This window comes from Varroa destructor, unplaced genomic scaffold (assembly GCF_002443255.2).
Source record: "Varroa destructor unplaced genomic scaffold, Vdes_3.0 BEIS01000006.1, whole genome shotgun sequence".
NCBI lineage: Eukaryota > Metazoa > Arthropoda > Arachnida > Mesostigmata > Varroidae > Varroa > Varroa destructor.
In genome coordinates this window covers 28820386-28844788 of record NW_019211459.1, presented here as the reverse complement: position 1 = coordinate 28844788, position 24403 = coordinate 28820386, and the positions used below count along the sequence as shown (strand labels likewise).

Here is a 24403-nt window from a genome sequence, read left to right as displayed (position 1 = left end):
AGTAATTATAAAATGGTTATATGGCCGTGTTCGTGGCAATCAGTCCACTCATCATTTGCGCCTACTGCTGTAGCAGCTTACCTACGTCCAGCTATTCGAGAGCTTTCGACGGCATAAAAGGTCCCGCTTTTTCTATCCAAAACGAGTTTAAGCATTTTTTTCTCTACTGATTACTGGTGCTTGCGATAAGAGAATTAGACAGTATATTCAGGCCGGGTTTATGTCATCGATACGCTGAGCTCGCAAAGTGGCCGATGTCATTTATAGACTAAGCTCTTTGACCGTTGTGCTTCTCTCGAACAGCGGATGGTTTCCTGATCTAATTTGCTGTTCTAAAGCGAATGATATTGCGACACTGACCGCTAAAAAGTTATGGAGAATGAACATTCTGGGTAAGACTAGGGGGAAGCATAACAATAACTGGATAAACTTTATGATTCATCGAAATTAAACCAAGGCCTCGTTCATAGATTGCTGGTTGCCACTGTCGGTGGCTGTATACGATTCCTTTTGCCAAGAAAAGTATTCAACTAAAAGGTCATGAAACTCAAAATGACTGGGCTGCTCATAATTAAATCTTGTCTATTTATTACATTTTCAAAGGGGTCTTGGCAATATGATCATAGAGGTTGTTGTTATGGTATTAGCCCCAATGGCAATATGGCGCGTTTCGCGGAGCGGCGGTAGATAAGATGCTGAGGATCAATGTAGAAACACGTGCGAGGGTAACGTCGTCATCGAGAGACTTGACGGATGATCTTTCTAATGAATGGCCTTTCCACCAGATCGCCTCCTCTACACTCATCGACATCCTCGATTCATTGAACTTTCGTTAGCGATAAAATAAAAAAAATTGTGCATGTTTGCTGACTGACTCAGACGACTTCCCAGCTGAACAATAGGTTCAGTAGAACATGGAATTTGTGAAAATTGTTGTTTGCAAGCGTTTACAACGGGATCTCAGTGAAGTGAGTGATGTTACGAAAACGGACTGCGAGCGATGCTCCTTGCAACGGGCTTCATTCGCTTCGGAGGCTTCATCGAGAGATTTAGCTAATATCGAAAATGGCTTAATTCCTAACAAAAGTTTATCTCAAAGCGAGTCTATTTCATTTCATAACTCTGCTCCAGCATGGTTACGCAGAAGCCTTGGATCTCTTTTCGGCCTGTTGGCAGGTCTTTTTCTTACGCTGGGCTCATTACTCAACGGCTCCGTACGGTCAATGAGCATCATGCAGACGTGCAGTGCCCGAAGCCTTTTTGCGGCGCTTTTCCTTGCACCGCCTTTACTTTTGTTCAAACCGACATTTAGGTGAGCATATAGAGTCGATATTATATATCCATATATACCCGTATACATAATTAAATAAGTCTGCTTATTATCAACTTGTAGAGATCCGCTTTAAGGGGCATTCGAATTAGAATTGGAAAGTGCATATTATGTACACAATGCTTATTACCTCTGCCTTGCATTATATTTACGGTGTTATTCAAATATGCAGCAGACGCGTTTTCCCTAAACAGACTGAGATTCCGAAAAAAAAAAAAAAAAAAAAAAAAAAAGTAACTTTTTTACCACTAGCGACACCTTCCTTAATGATGGATCAGGGTTTTTCCCAGCGTATATCGAAACGTACCTGCACACGTTGGCTTTTCCCACTAGGTAAGGAAACTAACAGAGTACCGTTCCATTTTTGATTCAACAGAACAAAAGAAACGTTAATGACTTTCAAGGTATCTCGACTTGTCTTGTTCCATGCCCAATGAAACCTATTATCATTTAGCGTGAACACGCTTAAAGAATCGATTTTCATCCTAGAATCTCTGATAGGCTGATGTTTCCAATTCTGAGATCTTCCGTAACAATATTATTATAAAATATCTCTACGGTGAGCTCTGCTGTTACGAAAGATAGCAATAATTATATATATACAATTAGTTTGGATTAACATCTCCCTTTAGGTGATCAATTTTAGCATTTTTGAGACTGGAACCATTGGCCCACCTTTAGGCCACAAACTACTCATAAAAGTCTTTCTCTTTGCCTATTTATCAATCAGCACAACTTTGGCTTTGGTAAGCATCAACAAGCTTGGTGCTTAGAAGGATCTGACAAAGCTATGCTTCTTAAATATATATAAACGTGTTTAAAATGATAGAAATTGTCTCAAGAATAGAGAGCGTATCGTTGTATAATGACTGAAGCAGCAACTCTTCGGTGTTCGAAAAATATGGTGGAAGGAGTGTCTTATTTTTGGACTACGATTTCGTATAATACATATAAAAGTAAACTAGCAGTATGGCGCCGAAATTTTGCGGGGGAGTCATCTAAATGTTAATAGGGTGATTTGCTAATCTCCAAAAGGCAGTTCCGTATTTCTCTGGGGGCACTTTACCAGGAAAACACGTTTGCTCAAACATGGCTACAGTTAGTTCTAATTTATGAAAGCAGAGTAGAATAAAAGAGCAGTCATTTCAGGCATATATTAATCCATTTATATGCTTCGTGCATTGTCACGTGCGGATAAATTTCTTACTTAAATATATGTGAAAAGATAAACAAACAAAACGAACATGCTCAGGACAAACGAGTGCAATTGTGATAGCCCCACTGAAGGAAATCGATGAACACATGTCACGGACGAGGAGACAACGATGATACAATTTATGGCAATATTTATTATTTTGATGACCATTGATCAAACAGACGGAATAGCCGGGTCAATACTGATTATGTCTATGCGTCCATGAAGTAATTTGTTGCTTGCCCCAATTACCCAGCCACACTGATCAATGCGGACGACAGATGCGCATTACGATCAATCAACGAGAAAAACACAGGCTAACATTGTGTAGATGTTTCTTAAGCCCGCCTTTGATTAGCTTGGTTTCCTCGAGAGGGTGCATTAGGAGACATCTGAAATCATCCTTTTCTTTGGACGGGTGTCCACTGTTTATATACATGCGGGTAAACTCAGATGGGTAGATTAGTTCACCAGCAATTCTTCCATTGCATACTAAGTGCCAAGTGTATTATCAAAGTGTGCTAGCTGCCTACGATCGTATCACTAAGTTAAGGAGCATTACTATACTATAATATTCTATGGAATATCTATATTTTTGTCAGACATTTTTCAAGCTATGGCAGTGCTACTCAAGGTAAGTACACTCAGTAGAGGAGGTGCAACAATACAGGGGTGCTTTATTTCTGATCCAAACTAAAGTTCACATATGATAGCATAGTAATATAGAAACCGGACGGGGCTGGCATCGGAAAAGCAGGATTACTATAAAGGTCAACATAGACTGTCAACGACAGGTCAACATTTGAGTTGACCACTAAACCTTCTTCGATGGCAAGCTAATATATGATATGCACTTCATTACACTTCAAGATTACCTTCGCTTTATCAATGGTCGTCCTTATCCAATTGTGTGCAGTCGTAGGCGCAGCAGCTGAAGCCGGTGTCGTCGACGAGTGTGTGTCGCTTTTTATGTGAGAACTATGTGTTCTATTCGTTCCATACAGGGTGCAATACATCTATTATCGTACCTAGAAATGACTATATATAGCGAAAGCGGGCATTACAGAGTCGGCCTGGACAGAACACGCAAAGAAGTCAAACGGCCAAAAATCAGATTCTTCAAACTGCAGTAGTTATCTAGTACACATATAGGATATGACAAAGGACATCATATAGAAACGAACAGTTCACTAAGTGGCAACGTCAACTACATGACTGTTTCGAGTTTTACGCCCGGTACTGCCGTTAGACAATCCATCAAGCAGTTGGCTCTCATGGCGAGCTGAATTGCATCCAAGTTAGAATGAACGGCGAAATACGCTGCCCACTAGGCCATCATGAAGGCACGGCCCTCACCAACCACCGAAGTCGCCTAAGCCGAAAAAGTTCAGACGTTCGGCTACATGAAAACAGCCACAAAATAAACCTTCATGCTAAAAGTGCCAACACAACAAGAGTAGATGACGCTCAATGCTAACGTCACATTGTGACCCTCATCTCGTAATTGCTGCGTACGTACGTACGATCGAGTTTATTTCGTTCACACATTTAACATCGTTATTGAAATAATTTGAAAGCGAACCAAAAAGACAACTTTCTAGGAACTTGGCACCAAAACTTAACATAAAACATAACGAAGTCACAGCCCGCGCTCCATTCTCAGAGTAGCTATATGCCTGATCATATCTAAAGGTGCTAATCGTTTTCTCAGTATTTCAGCTTATAGCTAGAGAAAGGGCGTATTTTTTTGATAACCGTGATTTCTCAGCTGTTGCACGATTAGTACATTAGTGATATTGATGTTACTCATAAATCACTAACAGTTAATTGGCTCATAATAAACTAATTGAGTATTGGATTAGTAGTGGAAATCGTTAATGGAAAGCTTTCCACTTGAATTTACAGGTGTATTGTTGATGCTATTGTGTTTCAGTGTCGATGGTCGGACGCGACTCGAATTGATGGCTCTATCTGCGGTTTTCGCCTGTAAATTCCTAGCGTTTTCTTGGGGATCAGCGCATCTGCCCATCGCCGAATTTTCTCTGCTTGCTAACACTGTGCCTATTTATACCGCCGCATTTGGGTGTATTTTGTTACGTGAACGTTGTTTTAAAAAAGCACTAGCTTGTGCCGTAGTTTCAGCAGGAGTTATGACGGTACTTCTGCCCACTATCCTGAATGATCCTGATGTTGGCCCCTTTTGCATGTGAGTGAGTCATACTCATATTTCATAGTTGTTACTTTTTAAGATTAATAGTATTGTCTAAACAAACTTCAGACCTACAAACAATGCCCTTATTTGGAAATGAGTTTTTTTTTTGTCGACTTCTATTCGGTCTAGGTAAACGTTGGTAAAGGTCTGCACAAAGAAAAACTATATAATGTATAGAAATTATATATACTGGCAAAATCTATAGCAACAGCGGAATAAACTGCACGAAAATAATATCGAATTGTACCGCCTGCATGTTAAACTTTTTTTTTTGAGCATATTAAATGGCTCAAATACTTCCGCTTGAGCCTTTTCTATAAAATTTTTTCCGAGTTGTTCGTGGTGCCACCGCGCCTAGCAACTACACACATCGATGAGACTTGGAAGCCTATCTTATATACTGCTTGAGGAGTTAGTCGCGTTGCTTTACAAATATCTCACTATTTTGAAAAATAAGCAAAAAACTTCCCATGTTTTTTTTCCCATCATTGAATGCATTTTAGCATTAATATGGCGAGTTTATGCAACTATGAGCATGATGCACATAGGAACCTTAGAGTTTATCTATCCATCTCTCAGACAACCATTTTGCCCAAGACATGACTACGGGTTGGCGTGTCCAGAAGTAAAGTCTAAATGGATTATTAATTTGGTCGCAGGTCCGTTTGTGCACAAAGGCTGCTTGTGCGGTCCTAAACAATTTTAGTATTAAGTTCTTCATAAGCACTTCACAATCACCAGCTAACGTTTATGGAAGTTTTGTAAAAGTTATTTTTAAGCTAACATTGCTTGACAGTAATCAGATTGCTTTGAAAATGTCTTAACTGTCTGTAGAATGTTATTTGTATATCGTTTGATCAATCTAACGCTCTAAAATAGGTTTACTTGAATTTATTTATTGGAAAAGTTCGACTGGATGACTTTGCCAGAAAGCAGTCCTTCACGTTACGTGGATGATATCAATCAATTTAAATGAAAAGGTGTTTTAAGATTTTTCGCGACGAATCAATACGGCGACTGTAGATATCAAATAAAAAACACGTTGAGAACAAAGATCGGCATACTACAGATTATGTTCAATAAAAATCAGTACCATCAAATGGACAGACGAGGCACGTTACCCGATCTAAGACATTTCAAAGTGCGCTTCGTCTTTCTTGATATAGGCCAGCTTAAGAGAACCGTGACACTAAGAGCAAAAGTCCATGTTTTTCAAGTTTGCCAGCTCTAATGGTGTCCACTATAACCGCTAGCTTAAAAAATCGACCAAACCCAAAGCTGAGATGACAATTGTAATCATTAGATTTGACTTTCAAGAACACGCCGATCAGGCTTAAAATTTTCCAATTCACCTGAGCTATGTTTTTTTGTTTATTGTCGGGCAGGTCTAGCCGTGCAGGCGGTTACGCCTCGACGCTCCTATCAGCTTTAGCAAACGCCATCGCTCTGGTGTGGTTGCGGCGATTGGGTAGTGTTAGTGCTCTATGGGTGTCTTTGTATGCTTCGATGGCCAGCATGATGCTTGCCGGGATCGCTGCCGCGACGTTTGGTTCCTTGACGGTCCCAACGGTTCGGGACATGGCACTGGCGGCGGCGGCTGGCATATGCACCCTAATGCAGTCCTACCTACCTGCCCTAGCATGCGTCCTCGCTGAACCTTCGCGCGTGGCAATATCTATGACTCTGGCTGTTGCTTTCTCGTTTGTCTTACAGGTGAGTAGTTCCGACTTAGGATAGTTTGCGATTTGTTACGTAAGTTTTGCTTTTAGACTTACTTGCTTGTTTCATGATACGAGCACTTTTGCCCTATTTTTTGCCTTGTTTTTTTTTCAACTTCAGTACATCCTTCTGCAATTTATCATTCGTCTCTGCTAGCCTTTTTGAACGCTCCTTCTGTATGTGCTTCGAATAAGCGCCTTGCTATATCATCGTCCTAAACGTCTGCTGTTTTAGAGATCATTGCAGGTGTACAAATATGATTTGGTCATCGTCCTGTTTGTGTTTTTAATATTGTAATAACTAATTTGGGACGTCATATTCTTCTGCGAATACGTGTGGTTCATAAATAACATGAAACAAGGTATTCTGAATGTTAACATGAAAAATTTCTTCAACACGTTATCGCGGAATGCATATATAAAGTACTAAGTTATTATATTAACCTTTCTCCCGCGTTATTATCGGCGCTAAAATACGTTTACGAAGCGCATTCTGACACACTCCATGTGCCCGGAAAATTACCCCCGGGAATCATTGAAGATGAGAGATAGGCATAGGTGGGGTATGTTAAACGCGATTCAAGGGACCAAGATGTAGCAGGACGTAGTTATAGGTCTATAAAAAAAAAAAAAAAAAAAACTAGATAGATTTAGATTGCGATACCGCGCTCCCATCGAATGTTCTTTGTTAAAGTTACCTTGCTTTCTACAAGTTAGTTAGAACAGAAATGAAGCTGTAGTAGGAGGATGACGAGACATTTCGGATTTTTAGAACAGATCAAAGTAAACGGTGTTATGCAGGGATTTGATTTTACCTTTTTTTTTGTCGAAGTGATACTTTTATAATTAGTGTTGTTTTGCGGTAACTACGTTTCATTTAGGCAACCGTTCAGCGTACTCAGCCAAGTCCATTTACTTGCCTAGGCGGCTTCGTGTTAGTGACTGCCATAATTGGCTGTCATCTGCATTGGGACCAAATCGCCTGCGGCACTAGACGGCAGAATAAGGAGTTGACCTGTTCTACAACCGACAAGTAGGTAGTCAGATTTGGTTATTATTAATGGAACCGATTTTCTTACAACGGACTGTTTTGTGTTTGTGTAAAGCAAAAGGATTTAGCATATACCACATTTCTACGAAGTTCAAACCTTTCAAGAAGAAGCTGTCTGTAAAAAAAAAGCTAGTAGTTATCGTTTTGTTCCGCTGTATGTAACGGTGGGACTTGTTCCAGGTTCTTTAAAATCTAGGCTTACCGTCAACATTTGCTTAACAACACAACAGGCGAGAATAGAAACCTATGGATTTATGTAGTTTCCACAAAATTCTGCATATACAATTAATACGCTTCAACGTATTCTTGTTGTTTCTTACGATCGAAGATAGCACCATGTGTTTACTTTGTCTGTTGTCATTTAAGTGAAAACTCAGGCATTTTATGGACACGAAGGCAAAGCACGATTTCACATGTATCCCCTACCGGTTACGGCCCCAGTTCTCGACACGATGCCTGACTGTAGTCGATAGTTTAACACGGATTCCGTTCATATGAAGTTAGAAACTAGTGAACATATATTTACACATATTTTTCTGCATAGGCACGAGAAGGGACCCCTAGTGATCAAATCGGATCAGCCTTCCTTTTCTGAGTCCAAGTATCGCACACGCTACGGAGCAGTTGCTCTTATCGGAAGTCCCGATAGCTGCCGTCTTTGTAGCACTTGTCGGCTGGCGACGTAGTTACAATTTCGTAACTGCCTCATAAGCCATTAGCCCGCTACACTAATCCAAGGCCATAAAACCCATCTGGAAGCTTGGTGATACTCCTCAGTCATCGGAAGGTGCGAAATTCGGTCTTTAGTGACGGTGAGGTGCACACAAGCGGTCGAAACAGAGGAACACCCGGGGGCTACCGGTTCATTCTGTTCTATCGGTGTACATAGCTGTATGTATTTATTTATTTCACAATTGAAAAGATCCTCAGCAGAAGCGTCGCATGGGGCGGTGCAGACGCATATTTATGAAGACTTGCTACTACAGCCGAAATGGCTCTAAGATAAGTAACAGCATTTTTTAGAGAGCTACTGTCATCCTATATGGAAATCTCGTAGTGTGTTAGCCATTATCTTATATATATATATATATATATATATATATATATATATATATATATATATATATAAGGCGCGATTATGTGAGATTATGGCGGTGAAAATACTATAATTGAGACATGACATCTGAGTATTTCAATGACAGGCACTATCTAAGGATACTCCTCTTCAACGGATTTACTTACATTTATGCCCTGTATGCATAATGCCTGCATTTGGGCCAAATATGTGACTTTAGCTAGCACGTTTCAGATCTTCAGACCTCGTCTGTAAGATCATTTCGAATTGCCTGACCACTGAGCATAGAAACAATAGACGTCAGGATAAATTCACTAGGTAGATTCACTGGCGCTTACAGCCAGTAGAGCGACACCGAATATAGAAAAAAAAAAAATACCTCCCTTGTGTTCGCGAGACAGCACGTTGGCCAATGACGTGCAACATCGGTGAACTGTATAAAGTTTATTTGTATATGTTTTTAACATCGAAAGAATAAACTGTAAACATATAGGAGGATCATAGAAAGTCGAGCTAATTATGAATTTCAATTTGGTAATCTTCCCGTTTAATACGCAGATCTTCACACTGGGTATTATTTATTGAACTGTCGGCGCTCAACACTTTTGAAGACAGCCTTCTTTTTTATATAGCGATTGTCTTAAAAGCTGTTATTGTGTGGATGACTGGGCGAACACAAACATGACGCAACGAAACTTGTGTACTAAATCCATCATTATATAATAACACAACCTAATATGATTGACACACATACGTAGGTATATGCAATAGGCCCATATAAAGGCACCCACTAATGAAGACACGAATTTTGACACCGGCATCACATGATGCCATACGGCGTACGGCGTACGGCGTTACAGAACTTCTCATAGCAATTCTAAGGGAAGAAGTTCACAAATGAGACGTACTTATATTCTCGGTTTACGAATATCGACCTATGTGCCGTGGCTTTTTAAGATTACAAAAGTCGTCTGTGTATTAGCCTTGTAAAAACATATTAGCTTATATTAAATAGAAATCTGTCAGTCTAAACAACGAAAGCAATAAAGCGTTACAACCAAAGAAAAAAAAGTCCGCGTTTTACTATTCACTCTATTCTTGAGATAGACTCATTGACGTGCCAGGAAAAAAGCAATCGATGTTAGCAGATTAAGTACGGTGCCTGCAAGTTGCGATGCCTCTACTACCCCAATCAAACGAAGTAGTAATTAAAGTTCTGTTTGTTAGTAGGGTTAGTTAGCGCCAAAGTCCGATCTTGAAGCCTACACGTCCAAGTCTCAAGTAAACAAATGATCAATAAGCTGCGTGACTAAAATTCTAACCTTGTCGTATACTGCCATGTCGCTAACGAAACGCAAGCCAACTAGTCTACGTTAAGAAAAAATGTTTTCATCTAATATAGAAAGTATGCTGTCAACACTGAAGAACATCTGCCAACAATATAAACAGTGTTCAAATGCCATAGCAGCACCAACTTCAAAAACTCTTCAGAAGTATGAGCTGCCTCGGCCGACTGCATCTGCTGTATACGTATGTATTAAAAAGGTATCGATAATCGTATCTCGTAACTGTAACAAATCTTATCAGATAAAGAAACATCCCATCCTGAAACCGCATTTAACAGCGATGAACCAGAAAGGAGTGATTTATCCTAAAGGAACATGAATGAGGTTAGACTGTTTTCGATTCTCACAACACGTCTGAAACCACTGCTGACATACTAGTTGACCGCTAACATCCCGTGGGCATAATTCACCTTACAGTTTACTTTCGCAGTGGGCAGGCCCATCATTTTAACACGACTCGCATTTTTTGTCGATAATGGAGCTATAATACGGAACTTTAGATCGTTTGTCGCGACCGTGGGCAGCGGTGCGTATTCATCCCAATACAACTGGAACACCATAGCTCACAGTTGTTCTCTCTCTCTCTCTCTCTATATATATATATATATATATATATATATACAAGCTAGGCTAATTTAAAAAAAGTATCATCAGCTTTCTGAGTTGAGTGCAGGCAAGTATTCGCTGGATACGAATCCTTCGCCGTCCAGCTAATACGGGAGCACTTTTCAACAACTCCGGTTGCCCTAATTTAGTTTGGCAATTTTATTAATATCGTTCGGTTTCAATGAATGCTCAACATTTTTCATTATAAGGATATACAACGTTGTTGAACGATAGGATCTTCGCGTTTCGAAGACCGGATATTTTTGTGCAATTCAGCTTTGTAGCATGCGGGGCCAGGCGGACATGAACTTAATTTCCATACAACTGTTCCGTGTTGTAAAATGGGAGGAGATTCGATGTAGGGCTTTTTCTCTGAAGCCTAAAAGAAGATTTCCGAGAAATATTGGGGGCTTTGGTATGGTTTGAAATCAGTTCTTTCTGATAACGTTTGTAGAACGAATTTATCTTGATGTAAAATGAGCCTAAGGGTAACTTTTTTTGAAGGGTTGTCCCATCAAAACACGCTTCTGTCCAGTTGACTGGAACACGAACGCCTCCAAAAACAAAAGATCGCAGCAAACAAGCTCGGACCACGAATGCTGACTATTGTTGAAGGTATTATAACTTACTGCATGAAGGCTACCGAAAATGGAAAAACTATTCCAAGACCTGTCTTTATTTTTCAATAGCTTAAATGCTACGCAACGTGTTCGCTAACCGAGTAAGACTGTATAAACTTACTGTTCAGGCGCTAATCGAATTGAGTCCAATTGAGGAGAAACGATGCTAGAAACCGAACGCACAGATACTGGTCAAGCAAAGAAAACTTTGGCCTTCAAGCGATTTAGGGCCTCCAATAATCGATGGGCAGCGCTCCGCTGTAGTCAGCAATATTTTATTAGTAGCAGATACGATCAGTTCCACAAACGTCTTCTCAGAAATATACACTGTGAGACACAATAAGGGCTTCCGGGTCGCGATGAAGAACGCAGCTGATAAGAGGCTTCGCTAACGCCACCTGCTGTCCATGTACAAGCTAGCAGCCTCGCTCTAATATACGGACTCGATGATGATCGACTTACTTGAAACAAAGATGAAGAAGCATCTATTCGTGGCTAGGGCTGTTATGTACTACCCAAAACTACTTTAGTGAGCGCCAGCCCTCATCAGCAGTGCAGCCACGCTACTAATAGTGCCTTGGTCATAAAGCGGTCCAATCAGTGCCAACAAGTAAACCGACTACAGCGTCCTTTACACTCAAACGAGCTGGTCCAAGTTGCTGATTTCGCACTTGAACTTTTCGATGAATTTATACGATATAACATTAGACGCTTGAAAGGAATATAGGAGACGAAGATAAGATTTGCTAGAATGACAGTTACCGTTGTACTTCGTTATAGATCTTGCGATGTATGGTCGCCGACCCATATTACGGTCCCTATCACTTGCTCCGATCGTTACGGGCCTGAAGAAGGACACCCTTAATTATGCGTCTAAAAGTTGCGACTAGTAGTGTACGTTTATTACTTTACAACAATAGCGTTACCACACTGGTTATAAACAGTGACATAAATTGTGGTAAACATCTCGTACTTAATTTAGAACGCCTGCAGTTATGAACTCACTAACAGGACTTTTCTATGGTCCATATGCGCCCGCGCCACTCGAAAATTTCTGTAATTATAACACGTGCAGTTGAACGGGCATTTACCACGCCATGACATCGATCAAGTTATTTCGTATGTGTCCTTCAAGTTAAATAATACGCTTTTCAGCTTGAGGCTTGGTTTTGGATAGGAGAATTGAAACGAAACCATATATATATAATAAAATAGTTACAGCTTCTTCGTGGACAGACAAAAAGGGCGAGGTCGTTTTTATTTTGGTTACAAATATTGCAATTGGATGAAGAGTGTCGTTTACAAAAAAAGATATGGATTTTTAACACACTCAGTCCATCGAATAATATTATTATAGATTTACGACTAGTTACATATGACAGTAAATCATCTGTAGAAATTTTCGTGCTTGGTACGTTCTATTTTCGTGCCATTCTTGTAGAATATTCCCGTACCAACATAGTTGTCGCCATTGTCTCAATTATAGACTCATTTGTACGCTTCATTTAGTTTAAATCAGGTAACTCTAGTTTGTTTTGCTACCACAGAGGTCGACCGGCAGGAGCCATTCAATCTAGATATTGAAGCAAATTATGATCAGCTTTGAGGCAAATGCTAAAGGACGCTTTCCTTGCGCCTAATTAAAAAACTTCAGTGTCAGGCAGATCGATGGGTTACCATCTGTTCAGGCCCACTAGCGCTTGCAGCTCAATACGTTTAGCAGGCAAACTTTTAGTGATGGATTTAGGCAGAAACGTTGAAGCGTTCAAGGAAACATACAGGATAAAAAAAAACACAACTGTCTACTAGTCTACCAAATAGATGTTCTATAATTAAAATCGACTAATTTAAGCTTTCTTGTCATATTAGTACAAGTGCCTCATAAAACGGTGCCGGAAATATAGAAAAGATACGATTGTAGTGGCTCTAAGTGCGACAGTTATGCCATTTACCTGTTATCATAGGCATCTAGATCTCTCTTTTTATCCTAGTGTTTGAACTGCGAAACGCGACAACGACGCGTATGGGGGTTGAGGGGCGAAGGCATAGGATAAATGTCTGTCGCTAGCCCTCGATCTGCTAAGCTAAAACGACGTAGAAGAACAAGCGATTTCGATGTTGAGGAAAAGTTGGGTAAGTGGAATAAAAAGCTCCAACCATGAATCCAACCGATGCTGATGAGAGGCGCAAAATGGGTCGGCGAAAGCTGATGACTGATTCCATCTCTCTGTCACCCACTGCTTCACTGCAGCTATGGCCGCTACCGCCACCACCTGTGCCCTCTGCGCCCTGCGGGCAAACTGGCTCCTGCTGCTTCTACCGCTTTTCGCTACCAATCCCTCTATATCCCCAAGGTAGAGTTTTTTAGCGTAAAGCCTCAAACTGCAATCAGCATTTATAACCCTCGGGGCGCGGCTGGCGTTCTTAGAGTGGTCGTCGTTGGATGGGGGGCTGAAGTATGGGGATGACGAATAGCACCATTTAACGAGGCAGCCACCGCCACCGCGTTTACTGACATCGCCAGCATCGTACCGACTCCAACACTTTTACTTTTGAGGACTCTGATGGCTACTACAGCTGAGCCCTGTTCACACTCACCCGCCCGCCCGCACTTTGTCCCCTGCCATTCCTTCATGGTACTCAATTCGTCGTCGCCGGCGGCGGCGGCGGCGGCGGCGGCGGCGACACCTTTTTTCCTCCTCCTTCGCTTTTCCGCCCCCTTTTCATCATCATCGCCATCGTCATGATCATTACCACTCATCTAGTCTCTTGTTCGGCTGAGAGAAGACCTGGAGTACGGCCGCGTGCTACCTGAATGTCATAAGCCAAATGCCACTGGTGCGAAATGCTAAGTTCAATTCAATGGTTCTTTCATAATAGAGTCAACTGGTGGACATTAGAGTTACGCCACATGGTACGTATATAAAACTGAAAAAGATAGTATCGGTCATGTTGATTTAAATTATGCTTACCTTTGCAACTTTGAACGAGTACCGATTGCTTCTTTCAGGAAAAGGCATACGTAGCTTTAATAGTAACTTTCTTGGTGGAATGGTTGTCCCAAAGCAGCAGTGACTAATTATAATGATTCGTTGTTAAATTTGCCAAGCTTAAACAACAATAAGTCAAGTGTCCACGAGATTGTAAACGGGCACCCTATGCTGCCGATTCTCCGGTATTGTCGCACACGCTGTTTTTGGGAAAATACCGTTAAGATCCAAAATAAAACATAGAAAATTCAAACGTTTATCTATAGAAAGATTTTTTCAAGGACACTAGGTTCCACCAGAAGGCGGATTTAAACTTAGATCCGCCTTCTGATGGAACTTCCCGATTCATCACTGTTTCTGTAAATTTTTAACACTTAACTAGTTGGCAAAGATGACGACAGGAAACACAGTGCTATAGGAAGTTTAAACTGATATATACGCTCATAGAGTCACCTGTTCCCTGTAAACGTCACTGTAATAATATAGCGCAAAGAACAGCTTCACTGTAGAATGATTCTTTTAAGCATTGTAGATAAATTTCGCCGTTTGTGTGTGTTCTTTTTTTTTGTTTATGGTAGATGTCACTCTTGTGCAGTAGTAAATGATATACTATAAAATAGCGTATAGCGATTGCGTGTATCCATGGGTTATAAAAAAGGCATTTTTGACTGCTATGGCTAAGAGCCATCGATTGTGATCGATTAGAGGCGTGTAGACTAATTTTAGAAAAAAAATAATTGTGAAAGATTTATGTGGTGGAGTCCAAAACAGCACATAATATCTCTGTGTGATGGCAGATGCCTATATACAGATGATTGTCTACTACTCGAAAACATAATTTTTAAAAACATTACTATTTTCTGCGTAAAGAACATCATTAATAGCACCTTGTATGTTAAATCGTTCGTATCACAGGATCAGGCTAACAACTTAGCCGGTCCATAACTTACTTGATGCCTAAACTCATGGTCTTGTTATTACCTCGGACGTCATCTATGACCGATGACCATGCCTCCAGCAACTTCAAACTTTCAGCCGAAATCTAACGTAAACTTTCCCGAAGTATATGTGAGAGGAAGCTTGTTTTAGCTACTTTATTGCCTAGCAAATTGTCCTACCGTCTTTTCTGCATTTGGTATACCATTACCATTACCAAAGATAAGTGTCATAAAAGCAGGATGCTTACTTATGGATATGATACATAAACCTACCATGCACTCTGGTGTAACAAATGACAAACAAAGATACTAAATTCGCTAAATTATACTTTTTGCTAAAAGATAGGACTAAACCGAGTTTGAAGCAAATTTAATTTGTAAAAATTTTATTTTACAACGCAACTCGATTTATTAGTATCTGTTTTAATTAATTATTTGTTGATCGCGCAATTGCCACTAAGATTAAGCAAATGTCGATCTATTTAAAAAAAAGCAAGTGGTAATTTTTTACTTGATACTCTTAGTTGTCACGCTAGTAAACAGTCATTTCTTTAAATGTTTATATCATCAACAGTCACAGTTTTTGAAAATACCGTGTAAACAAGTATAGTACAATCTGGCAAACCCTTGACTGCTAACGAATACTTATGTGAATATAATAACACAATGTAACAACCGCAGCTGTATAAGCTAACGCACCGATTCTGTTAATAGCCACGACGTAAAGGACCCGCTCAAAGCCATCCGCCAAACAGTGGCAAGTGGGTGCAGTAACAGTATACACAGTGGGCTGCTATTGCCAACGCATGCGCAGTAGAGCGCCGGACCCACCTGATGTTAGAGCTGCTGTGGTCACTATGTTTTGATGCCAATAGTGAGCTGGAATCGTGACACATGTTACATAGACGTTGTAACTCGTGAGCACAGGCTCTGAGAAGCAAGTTCAACCATAGCCATAACAGCTACAAGCTATGAAGACCTATACTACATTAAGTGCCGATACGTAGACTCAGTTCTTTCTAGCCATAGCGTCGAAAAGGCAACATATTTCAACTATGGCTAATAATGGAAGAGACGTTGAATCGAACGTCAACAGTGACGATTGGCAGCATGAAGTATCGCAAGGCCCAAACTGTGGCTGTATATTTCCTTTCCTGCTCATCGAAGGCATGGTGCACTTATCGATCTACATCTACAAATTAGTTGATGATTCGCGCACCGTTCTTGAGTACTGGGAGAAACGACAGCGGTATGCGCTCCTGATCAGTGCAAGTTGCCTGCTGGCACCCACGCTCATCTACGCTATTTACGAAGTGCTTCGCACGGTGTCATCGGAACAGAGCGACCTACGCAATGTGCTTACCAAATTGGTAAAGGGGATTTTATTAATCCCGTGGCAAATAAAGGGACACTGCGAGATGCTCGCTTTCTCAGCCGACAAAGTTTGCCAATATCGTGAACTCGAACCAAAAGAACAACAGGAACTATCCAGAATTAAGCAAGAAACGTTCGTCTTTGAATTCTTTGAAGACTTTTACTCCGGCTTCATCCAGCTGCTACTACAATTACATTTTGTGAACACCATGTCGACAAAAAGCAACGACAGCTTCGTGATTTACTCGGAAATTATCGGCTCGACATTAGCAGTACTATCTCTCATCAAGGCTTTGCAACGTCGCGACGACGGCTGCCTTACGAAAACACTGTCATTTATTGGATGGGTATCTTACTGTGCGTCCCGTGCATTGGCCTTCGCGCTGCTCTCTTCCGCACTGGGAGGCGCCGTTGTCATAGGAGTGATCCTTTCGCATACGGGAGTGGCGACGGCGTTGGTCTTTAAAATCATAAAGGACAGTCATTGTGAGGAAAGGGAGCGAGCCTTAAAAGAAGGATGTACCCCCAACTTACCTGCAAAAACGAATAATGGTGTTCTCGTTGTGCTCGCGTTTTTTTTGTTTGGCCTGCCGTCGATAATGTATTGGCCTATGATGTTCGTGTTTAAAAGAAAATTATTTGTATTTTGCTTTCTGTCCGCGGGAGTCATCGAGAATCTACTTTGTACACTGGCATGGTTCATCTGGAAAAATCCTCAGCTTGACCACAAACTCAGCACCAAATTCGCTTTGGCAGTTATCGTGCTTACCGCTTTAGGCACAGTATTCATTGTGCTATACACACTTCTCAAACCGGAACTGTCGGACCGGGTTGTTCTTTCGCACATACTCGAAACGAACTCAAACAGATACGGCATATTTTACGATTTCTGTAAAGCGGTCCACGTGTTACGTGTAGTTAAAGACATCGATTATCGGAGGGAGCAGTTGCAGAGGCTGCGTCCTGAGCTGATTTCGACGCAGCAGTAGATGGCGAATCAGTGATCCGAAACCCCCTTTTCATTGTTCTCACCATAGGATGAAGGGCTCAAAGCTAGACGCTTTATTTTTTCTACGAACAGCGGCCAAGGATCAAGTGGCTCGAACCACCTAGATCAACAAACTGAAAGTCCCAAAATTGGAATGAAACTTCGGATCTGAATGAAAAGAGGTACGTTTGTGCCTGTCGCGTCAGCTGATCGTCATCATGCAGTGATATTGGATTAACTATTTATTTGCTGATTTACCTTTCAAAGGTACTCTACGCGTCGAAGTGATGTTCCTTCAATGACGTGATAGCATGCTATGCATTGCGTCTTATTATATATTGTGTTTTTTGCTTTGATTTTTGTCTGATTTTCTATCGGTTTAAGTGCTTGTGCGGCACGCAACCGGAACGAATGTTTGCTTAACTGCTTATTTGTAAAGGGTGTGCTATTTGATTATGAGAAAATAAGTCGTTGACCTGCTATACAATAAATGCAAATAGATATAATTAACCGATACATGCAGCTTAAGGCGTCTTTATTTTATCACGCATGCAGTGCGGGGTATATCTATGGGGGATGGGGGGTTTGAGTTAGCGGCTAATAACTCGTTCGATTAGAATATATTTTAAGCGATTCTGCCTAATGTTTTTAATCCTAATATCTTACTCGTGTAATTTCATTAAGAGAAACAAAAATGTTGCACTTGACGAGTGCTCGAGCTGAACCAGTTTTAAAAGATAGATAAGTTCCCTTTTCGGTAGTATTCTCCTTGCTAGAGCAAGTAAACATCCGTCCGTAATTTTCTTTTTTTTTGTAAATTTTTACGAATGCAAGTCTATTGGGCAGACCTGCAGGAATGGTGTAAGAGTTCAGTAGCAGGTTCGTGACCTTATAAAAAGTTTACCTTTGAAAGGGTAAAGTTGACGTGAGTACGTACTTTTGAGGTAGCCTCTTGTCCATCGTCGATCATTCGAATCAGCCAATTTAAATGAGATGAGACCAGGCCTAAACGATGACTACGTTTAGAGCGACGAGAAATGAATATCCTTCCGGATAATATGTAAAGATATATGACATAGATGTTATAGTCGACTAACCGTAAAATGGTGACGAGTTCGCCAGTTGTTGATATGCAAACACCCTTAGTTTTTTACAAACGTTCGTAAATGAGAGAGCTAAGTAGATGAATAGATACCGGAATCTGTCATTTGCCCTTGACTTGGGCAGTGGTTGGGAGTGTGGTACGAATACTAAGCACTTTATATCGCCGATGCTAACTTGATTCGACGCCACATGTCTCCGTTGGGCTGACTTGCAAGCGACGAGAGTTTGTCGACTACCATAAGAATATACGAGTTCGCTGAAAAACTGTAATCGCCCCCTCCTCCAACGTCCTCCAAGTTGCAACAAAAATATTCATGATAAACGACTATTAAGCTCAAACTGCTTTTCTGCCTAAAGCTTCTCCTGAAAAATGGTTTTAACATATCGAAACAAAGATCCCGTTCGAGCACGACAGCGAAGACATCGTGCTGAAATCCTCATCTTCATCACGAAAAACTTGGGAAAATTCAAGCTTGATACGATCAAATGACTATTTCAAACACAACGGCTGGAATACCGGTAACCATTTCTGAACTATGTGGTTTAAATATGTGAAGCATGGCTGCTATGCGAAGCTCGACAACGTACTTGAGCTGCTATTTTAGATCCCGAAACTCAAGTTGTTATTATTGCAACAGAAACATACTGAAGGAAGGGTTATGTGAATGCTTTTAGTTACAGAGGAAGCGCAGTGCGTAAAGTTGTTCCAACAGTTTTAATGGACATTTATTTGTATCACTCCAAAAAAACGTATGGAATGACTCCTCGGACAGCGACACAATAAATACTATCGAGAAAGACTTGATTATTCCAAATAAGTAGACTGTTGCGGACAGTGGCACGAGAGGTTGTTGTAAAAATGTCGTCTGCAACGTTTTATAATTGATCGTCTCTATGTCTTTCTTCTAAATCCTGGATGCCGAATGGGCGATATGCAGCAAAACATTTCTTCTTGTCGGCGTATGACAGATATGCAGACCTATCCCGTTAAATAAAAACTTGGGAACATACCCTTACGATTTGGCTGTTAAGGAAAGTATCTCAATTTAAAAAAATAGAATACTTATTATAAGCTAGTTTAACGTAAATTTTAAAATCCTGGATTATTTTTCAGTTTGGCCAGATAGAAAATTGCGAGCTTCGTCAATTAAAAGAGGAAAGGGTAGAAAAAGGGCGAAACAATTTTTTTGTTACAACTAGCCGTAAAAGCAGACGAGTGCTTGACTAATTTTTGTGTCTCAAACAATCTACAGTGATATAACCTTTGATCAAGTCCAATGTAAGGGCGTAGTGAGCAAAGTAGAATGAAGATAAGAGATCAAATCAAAAGGTAAACGATCGCAATCATGCATCAGATTCTATCAATTCCACCCATTTGAGACGGAGGCCATCACGTTCAACCAATTGTTGTGAATTAAGCCGGAGTCGAGAGGAAGAGTATCCAGTAAATTATACTATTCGACTAGGAGATTTGCAGTTTCCTGCTCTAAGTGTGCTTCTTTACGCTTCTAATTTGAATTAAGACGTTGTAGAGAGAAGGCGCCCCACAAAAAGTTTTCTGTGATGAAGAAATTCAATAGTAGATATGTATACCTTCCATCCAGGTAGAGTTGAATCAGCGTTCCCTGATGTTTCGCTATGAGCTGTCGTCACGATAGTAGGTAACGTGTGGGGTCGAATGAAGGCATAGCGAGGCGTGCGATAGAACTGCCGAACGTGAAACATTTTACCTCTCGGTACCCTTGAATGGAACTCGTTTAGCGACGTGGGCGGCCACTACTTTCTTCACGATTCATAGATCCTAATCAGACTAAGCAAATTTCCATAGATCTAGGTAACACACGGCAATTTCAATAATTATAGAATTTCCAGGTGTAATGGTGAGTGAAGCACGGCAGAGGGTAAAATAATGTCAATGTACACATCCTAGCAAATATAGAGAATTGTTATCGTGGTAGCGACGCTGCTTTGGATAAACAGAATTGCCTTCGATCAAGAGGTAAAAAAAGATCGATGATATTGTACGTCTGGTTTGATTTTTAGGTACGAATCTGATGTGCAATTAATTCTCGGCCCTAAGGCTGGAAGCGTCCACTGCTGAGGGGTTAGTTTCAAAGACCAGTCTTCACTGCAACGCTGGCGCCAAGCAAGTGTCAATCTGACACTCGTAGCAAGATAATTTTCGCATTTTGTTCCAGATACGAACAGCAGTTTGATGGCTAGAGTTTTGAGTTAACTGAAAAGGTAAAACAGAAGTTGCAACAAGATTCCAGCTCTACACGAATTAACTGCGCGGACGAGCCCTGCTTTTATATGTATTTAGTAGCGTATATATAAAGTAGCATCTACATTAACAGACATTCCCCTTTGTGAAAGATAATTGCGCACATGTCGGGGCGCAGCTGGGGACTCAGAATTGTCGGGCTTGGACCGTTTCAATAGGTTCGTTGATCCGTATTTCGAGTGTTCATCCGTTTAGCCTACTTGTCCACAGGTGGATTTCGAATGCGTTCATTCGTACGTAGAGTACTGATGTTAGGCCTAGACAATGCGTCCGTCTAAAACGACCTACTAAGTTCTTCCGCAGCTATAATTCAAAGCGTGCAATTATACTGAGGTATTTTGCCTTGATTTGCAGTTGTGCATCATTAGGAAGAACCTTCGAACCAAGCAATTATACATTATAGCCATCTGGAACTTACTGAAGTGTGACTATCTGCTATCTTCATCCTCCTTTACAGGCACATTTTCTACGCTCATTTTCATTTACCTAGGATGAAATTACAAGCTGCGTCTGGCTGCGCTAATCTCGGACTTGATAGTAATACTTTTCGAATAATAATAATAATAGTATATCTGATATAATAATAATAACAACAACAACACACAATCAGTAACTTGTGTTATAGAAATGGCTACAGACGCTTGGTGTTAATATTACAGTGCGTGTATAGAATGCTTCCTGTATACAAACATAATGCGTAATTTCGACCTGTCAAATAAAATAACGATTCTCAGTTGATTTCAATAATAATAATAATAAGAATTCACTTTCTTGAACTCAGGTCAATTGTCCATTGAAGAATCTGTTTTTTTTTTTATTTCGAAGTACCTGACGACCTCCTCGCAGAGCGAACACCTTCCTCTTAGACAATCACAAGTCACAGGTGAATCTGGATTCAGTGGAGCGCAATTTTTGAAGATGTTATCATCTCCTATACGTTCCACTTCATATATCTATATTAGTAGGAAGCATATTCCTCCGACCATATCCGTGAATCAGTTCAAGTATTGCAAGCAAAAAAAAAAAGCCCCTATCGGAGAAGTAAGAAACCTAAAAGGAAGTGCTTTCAAATATTTCAATAAAGCTAGAACTAAACGGAAAAAATGACAATAGATGGTAAACTAATTGTCGCCATCACAGGCTGATTTATGCTCAACTAAAACGAAAACCTATAGACGACACACAAACATGTACACTTTAATAAATGAGTCAATTATTATGTTGTTTTCGGTATATCTCTTACATAGGTTAAGGCTCGGCGGGTAGGTTGAACTATCATCGTTCATCCTTTTTTTTTTCTAATCTCTTTTTTTTTACACGTTCGCCATTATATATCGTACAACAAAATACTATTGGCATATGAACCAAAGTTGAAAGAACATATCTAATTTTTAACGAGGAAGAGGTAGGCCGATTTTACATAGTAGCTAAATAACATTCAGGGCTAAATTAATACAACCAAATGATCAACGCTTTTTTTAACGCTCAATCTAATTGATATTATTAGATAATTTTCAAACAAAAATTTAAAAATACTACATCTCAGAAAATTAAGTCTCATAGCTATATTTTTACAAGCCGAGCTAACGAAAAATGCGTTTAGGAAAATAGTACTATTAATGCTCATATATGGCCACCTTGGAGTTCATCTGGGCCAGTGCATCCGGGACATAGGTGAAATAGCATTTCATCTAGTAGACGTTTAGCGGAAATATTCAGGAAGCCGATTCTAAGTTACAGTTAAGCAAAATGTTCCATTTGTATATAGATACTCAGATGGATAGATCAGATCTTGTATTCCCGTCATTTAGCTAAACATTGTCCATCACTTAAATGAAGGATGTATGTCTGTAAATAAGTTATTAGATATATTTTAGGCTTTACTTGTTGTTAGCTTCTATAATACTGCCCTTCTTACTCCATCAGTGTCTGTAACGGTATTGTGTTGCGAACGCAATTTCAACTGAAAAGAATTTCCCAAAAATCGATGTTTTAGATTAGAAGAGAATTCGGCTTCTGCTATGCAGTGAGTTCGTTGAAGCCGAAATGCTGCCAAGACGAGCCGGGACATTTGCCTTGTGCACGGTACCTCGAAAGACACTCGCTAGAGGGACTGCTCAAGGTTAATTTGTCAAGCTTTGAATAACGGTCTACGAAACCTAGAACATGATCTCCGCTCTATGCGACCGTTTGAGCCTGATGACGTAGATCTGAAAGCGCTTTTGAAGGAAAACGGCCAGCAAATAACCTAAACAAGCTGGCCGACAAGACTAGCTACAGCGACACGAACGCTGTTACTAACCTTAAGTCCTTTGGGTTTACACCGAAACTTGGTGCTTGGTCATTGCATGAGAAGAAATTACAGCTGCATCTCACTTATAATATCGAGCTAGACAGCCAGAATGATTGCTTCCTGTACAGACAGAATCGTTACGGATAACAAGTAGTGTTTGTACGTCAACATTAACTAAAATCCTGAACAGGTAGATTCAGCCAAATCTCCCAAAAGGTTATTCTTGGCGTTCGGTGGGCTTGCAAGTGCCCAGTTCACTGGGAAACAAGCATTATCAAAGTTTCCCTCCTGAACTTCGAGCGGTGGGCTCTCTTGCATTTTCTATGATCTCTAGAGCTTACCTTCGATACGAATTAAGAACTCAAAATGTAACTGGAAAACTTCTCGAAGCCCGCCATATTCTGATGAGTCGACACATATCGTTTGATAGAAAAGTAGAAGAAAGTCATGTGCAGATGATAAGGTAATAACTTATTGTCACAGACGTGTTGTGTGTCGTAAGCGAAAAAGCGCGGACACATTCTGTCTGACCTAAAATATAAACGGTATATATCCTGCCAGCTGGTATTAAGCACAAAAACAGCGAAAAAAATCATTCAATTTTAGCAGTTGTCGAATGTGTATATAACACATAGCGAACCACGTAGTCGTTAGTAGAAGTAATGCGTAGTGCGCTCGTGCCATATACAAACTCGACGCGGCGTTGCAATCAGCTCGAGCAAATGCGCGTGTTCATAGAAGTCAACGTTGCACATTATTATTCTTCACACCACTTTTGTTTATATCATCCAAAACTAATCATCAAATTCTTCTTTTCTTGATTCTGGATAATTTTCTGTGATTATGGACAACCCTATATATTTTTTAACCAAAGCAAGTTTGGTCGCATAGCTGACTGTCAGCGTAGTACTGATATCCCTGTTTTAATAAGCTTACAGGATGCTTTGTCACCTCTATATTGTTTGACGAGATAATTTGAGAAGCTGGCCTTTACAGGTCAAAATACTGGGTTTACAAGTCGTGCTCTTGTTAGACGTGCCACTTGGTATATATCCACAACAGTGACTATCGAGATTGTTTTAAACAAATTTTTTTACTAATAAAGTAGACGTATGTGTTTTTTTGTCAGACCAATAGTGTGGGCAGTCGCAGCAGACGCTCCTAGTAAATCAAGCAGGTTTTAATGGAGGGTAATCACTTTCTATTTTATAACTTTCGTGATAAAGCTATTGGTGTCAAATGATTCGCTCTCTTCCGCCTCATATTATCCCGCCCTGGC

General features: G+C 40.4%; 2 protein-coding genes across 3 annotated transcripts; both read left to right on the top strand.

Moving 5' to 3' along the window:
- The first annotated feature begins 719 nt into the window (after positions 1-719).
- On the top strand, positions 720-22041 carry LOC147755085 (uncharacterized). Of its 2 annotated transcripts, none has more exons than XM_086992357.1 (5): positions 720-1312; positions 4459-4731; positions 6123-6450; positions 7337-7488; positions 20591-22041. In XM_086992357.1, the coding sequence occupies exons 1-5, from the start codon at positions 915-917 to the stop codon at positions 20646-20648; spliced, it is 1209 nt and encodes a 402-aa protein (XP_086848483.1). In that variant the 5' UTR covers positions 720-914; the 3' UTR covers positions 20649-22041. The 2 variants fall into 2 exon arrangements, with proteins under 2 accessions (XP_086848483.1, XP_086848482.1); XM_086992356.1 differs by lacking the exon at positions 20591-22041 and adding an exon at positions 8051-9652 and having other exon boundaries at positions 726-1312.
- On the top strand, positions 15883-17965 carry LOC111252816 (uncharacterized). The gene has a single exon (XM_022811318.2). The coding sequence runs from the start codon at positions 16137-16139 to the stop codon at positions 17442-17444; it is 1308 nt and encodes a 435-aa protein (XP_022667053.1). The 5' UTR covers positions 15883-16136; the 3' UTR covers positions 17445-17965.
- Positions 22042-24403: the final 2362 nt, after the last annotated feature.